We start from the raw sequence: 4463 nt of genomic DNA on the forward strand, positions 1-4463 counted from the left end.
TTTTTTTTTTTTCTTTTTCCACACAGATTGATAGAGCTACATTCTCCTGATAGCAGGAACACGTTGATCCTACGCTGCAAAGATACAGCCACAGCACACTCCTGGTTCGTAGCTATCCACACCAACATAATGGCTCTCCTCCCACAGGTGTTGGCTGAACTCAACGCCATGCTTGGGGCAACCAGTACAGCAGGAGGCAGTAAAGAGATCAAGCATATTGCCTGGCTGGCAGAACAGGTAGGCTGGGAGGCAGGTATCACCTGGTTCCCATTCAGAGCCAGGATGGATCCTCATTTTAGATATCTGTAATACTTAACATGCAGTTAGGTCCTGGATATCTAACTTGCAGATCTTTTGTTTTTCGGTCTTTTGTTTCACCTCCCTTTTTCTCCTTCTACCTTTGGCTATTTGTTGCTAATTATCCACTCAACCAGAAGTAACTGACATAGTAATCACTATCATACTGTTACTAAAAAGAAGTTCTTATTACCATCTCTATCCTTAATGACAGAGGATAATTTTCATGATTTTAGATCAGGTTCAGCTAACTTTTTCTGTAAAGGGCAAGATAGCATCACAACTACTTGATTCTTCTGTTGTAGCAAGACAACTGTAATAGGCAATAGGAAAATGAATGGGTGTGACTGCGTTTCAGTAAAACTTTATTTACAAAAACAAGTAAACTGGTGGTTGGCCGGATCTGGCCCAGGGGTCATAGTTTCCCAACCCTTGTTCCTGACTAGAAGAGCTTCTGGGGCAGCAGGCTGTAGTTGATTCCCCTGCTCTGGGAAAAGTATAAAATATACAAACGATTTTACAATTAGACAGAGGTACAATTGTCTTCCATAACTGAAAAGTGAAAAAAAAAAGAAACAAGAAAGCCTGAGTAGATGTTGAGTGAAAGGAAAAGAAGAACTTGAAAGCCCAAGTTATTTTAGATCCCAGGTTTGACAAAAGGAGAGTAAAAGTTCTATGTGACATTATGTTACATCTTTTTTCTTCACCATCAGCTAGGCTAGAGGGGCTTGAAAAAAAAGGACTGGACTAGGGAGTTCAGAGATGAGTGTTTAAGTGCTAGCTCTGTTTTTCACTGCTTTTGAGTCTTTTTGAAACTTACGTTTTGAATCCTAGTTGTGTGTGCAAAGGGCCAGGGAGTGGACTAAATAACTGGTTCCCAAATACAGCGGAATCAGCACAGGAAGGATTCTGTTCTTTCAGTTTTGATTTTTTTTTTTTTTTAAGTACAGTTTCCCACTGGTTCCCACCTTCCACCCCAACATAGTTCTAACTTTTTTTTTTTTAAGTCCAGGTTGATTTTATTTATTTGAGGAGGATATTGTCCTCAAAGCAGTTCTGATGTGGTAGATCTGTGGTGGTGCCTGGTGATCTTGGTGGTACCAAGTAATTGTGGTAATTCAGGGGCCAATTTTGGTCACCAGCAAGAGTAATTTTTTTATTTTATTTTTTGCCACTTCTCAACTTTTTATGAACATTTCAAATAAAATTATAATGAGAATGTAATATTAGTACAGTGATCATTTCTATAAAGCATAATTAGAATAATAAATGAGTGAAAGTCATGGTATAAGTACTTATGACTTTGAAAATTTTAACATTTTAGTTGTGTTTATCATTGTTTCTATATTTTATATGCTAGTTGAAAACTTGAATTGAATGGTAATTGTTCTGTGCTTCTGGCATTGTTCAAAATCCTCATGATTTTAAAAAGGTAACACATTCACATAGTTGAAAAATCAAACAAAAAATTAATAGGTGAAAAGTCTTGCCCTCATTCCTGTTACCTATCCACCTGTTATGCCCTTTGCCCTGGGAAGGTAACAACTCTTATTGCTTTCTATTGAATCTTTTGAGAGTTTCTTTATGCAAATAAAAAGAAAATATGAGGCAGGATGTGGTAGCTCATACCTGTAAAACCAGCACTTTGGGAGGCTGAGGTGGGAGGATCGCTTAAGACCAGGAGTTTGAGACCAACCAGGGCAATATGGCAAAACCCCATCTCTACAAAAAATTAACAACTAAAAAAAAATTAGCTGGGTCCTTTCACACATGCACTGTCCAGATCCTTTGGCTCCTATGTCCAGGTAGATCAAATAAGGATATCAACATTATCTGCATATATTCAGTTCTTAAGTTTCTGACAGTAAATAGTAAAACTTTGGTTAGTAAGGGATTTATCCAAAGGTTCACATCAGTTCCTAAGTTTAGATAGTGAGAGTTCAGAGGGTAGGGGATATTTCTCTTTTTGTTTTTTTGGAGATGGAGTCTTGCTCTGTCGCCCAGGCTGAAGTGCGGTGGCGCGATCTTGGCTCACTGCAAGCTCCGCCTCCTAGGTTATTGATACTAATTTTTATGTGACTGATTTTACCCTTTAACTGGTTATATTGGTTTTTGTTTTGTTTGTTTGTTTGTTTTGTTTAATTTCCATGTTCACAGTGGTTTTTTTAAATTGGCAAATATGTATATTTATGGGATACAATATAATGTTTTGATACATGTATACATTGTGGAATGCTCAAATCAGGCTAATCAACATATCCATCACCTCAAATATTTATCATTTCTTTGTGGTAAAAACATTTAAAATTTTTTCTTTTAACGTATTTTGAAATACGCAATTTATTTTTTTGAAATGAGGTCTTCCTCTGTCGCCCAGGCTGGAGTGCAGTGGTGCGATCTTGGCTCACTGCAACCTCTGCCTCCCAAGTTCAAGCTATTCTCCTGCGTCAGCCTCCTGAGTAACTGGGATTACAGGCACATGCCACCACACCCAGCTAATTTTTGTATTTTTAGTAGAGATGGGATTTCACCGTGATGGCCAGACTGGTGTCAAACTCCTGACCTCAGGTCATCCACCCGCCTCACCCTCCCAAAGTTCTGGGATTACAGGTGTGAGCTACTATGCCTGGTCAATATATTATTATTAACTATAGTCACCATACTATGCAAAAGATTATCAGAATTTATTCATCCTGTTTAATTGAAACTTTGTACCATTTGACCAACATCTTCACTTTCCCCATTTACGCCTCACCCCAGCCACTGGGAACCACCATTCCACTCTACTTTTTTTTTTTGAGGCAGGGTCTCATTCTTTCACGCGGGCTGAAGTGCAGTGGTGTAATCATGGCTCACTGCAGCCTCAACCTCCTGGGCCCAAGCAATCCTCCCACTTCAGTCTTCTGAGTAGCTAGGACTACAAGCACGTACCACCACACCAGGCTAATTTTAAAATTATTTTTTGTAGAGATAGGATCTCACTGTGTTGCCCAGGCTGGTCTCAAACTCCTAGGAGAAGAGAGTCCCAGTGATAGATATTATAGCAGAGAACCAAACCACTCAGGCCACTTTCAGATTATAGATGTAAGGTTCTCATGTCCAGATTACCTTCAGAAGTCCTTAAGGAAAGCACGTGAAAAGGGCTCTGAAGGCAACACTTTCAGAGATAAGTGATTCGTCAATTTGAATTCTCCTTGAAGCTGTCAGTGGTGCTGAGCTGAAGGATCAGTGTTAAAATACAGTGTTGTTAAACAGTCCTTGCTCAGAGGTCTCCTGAGGAGGGAAAAGTTTTGATCATGACAGGGCTTTTCTTGAATATAGTCTTTGGCTTTTTGGCCTTGGATCCTTGACAGTATGGATAAATAGTAGTTGTTTTCCTGAAGTTTAAAACATTTTTAGAGATAACTGAGCATTATACAAGTAAATTCAATGCAACCTTCTAAGCTGAAACATAAATTTCTAAAATACAATGGGCCAGGCACGGTGGCTCATGCTTGTAATCCCAGCACTTTGGGAGGCTGAGGTAGGTGGATCACCTGAGGTCAGGAGTTCGAGACTAGTATGGCCAACATGGTGAAACCCTGGCTGTACTAAAAATACAAAAAATTAGGTGGGCGTGGTGGCGGGTGCCTGTAATCTCAGGTTAGTCAGGAGGCTGAGGCAGGAGAATTGCTTGAACCCGGGAGGTGGAGGTTGCATTGAACCAAGATCTTGCCATTGCACTCCAGCCTGGGTGACAGAACAAGACTCTGTCTAAAAACATAATAATAATAATAATAATAATAATAATCATAAATAAAATACAATGGAGAACTCTTGGAACATAGTTTAAGTGTTTTCTTAAGCTGTTAAGTTCTGGGTTAATAATAATTTTTTAAAAATACAACACAGTGAGGCTGGGCACATTGGCTTACGCCTGTAATCCTAGCACTCTAGGAGGCCGAGGCAGGCAGATTGCCTGAGCCCAGGAGTTCGAGGCCAGCCTGGGCAATACAGTGAAACCCCATCTCTTCTAAAATACAAAAAAATTAGCTGGGCGTGGCAGCATGCACCTGTAGTCCCAGCTACTCGGGAGGCTGAGGCAGGAGAATTGCTTGAACCCAGGAGGCAGAGGTTGTGGTAAGCCGAGATCGCACCACTGCATTCCAACCTGGGCAACAGAGTGA

At 40.2% G+C, this 4463-nt stretch overlaps 1 protein-coding gene across 1 annotated transcript in view; it reads left to right on the forward strand.

Moving 5' to 3' along the window:
* SNTB2 (syntrophin, beta 2 (dystrophin-associated protein A1, 59kDa, basic component 2)) overlaps positions 1-4463 on the forward strand; it is a 78428-nt gene that overhangs the window by 24784 nt on the left and 49181 nt on the right. The window contains exon 3 of the mRNA XM_011976681.1: positions 27-237. Within this exon, the coding sequence (XP_011832071.1) occupies positions 27-237 (211 nt within the window). The remainder of the gene's footprint in view (positions 1-26; positions 238-4463) is intronic.

Source organism: Mandrillus leucophaeus, unplaced genomic scaffold (assembly GCF_000951045.1).
Source record: "Mandrillus leucophaeus isolate KB7577 unplaced genomic scaffold, Mleu.le_1.0 Scaffold17, whole genome shotgun sequence".
NCBI classification, from domain to species: Eukaryota; Metazoa; Chordata; class Mammalia; order Primates; family Cercopithecidae; genus Mandrillus; species Mandrillus leucophaeus.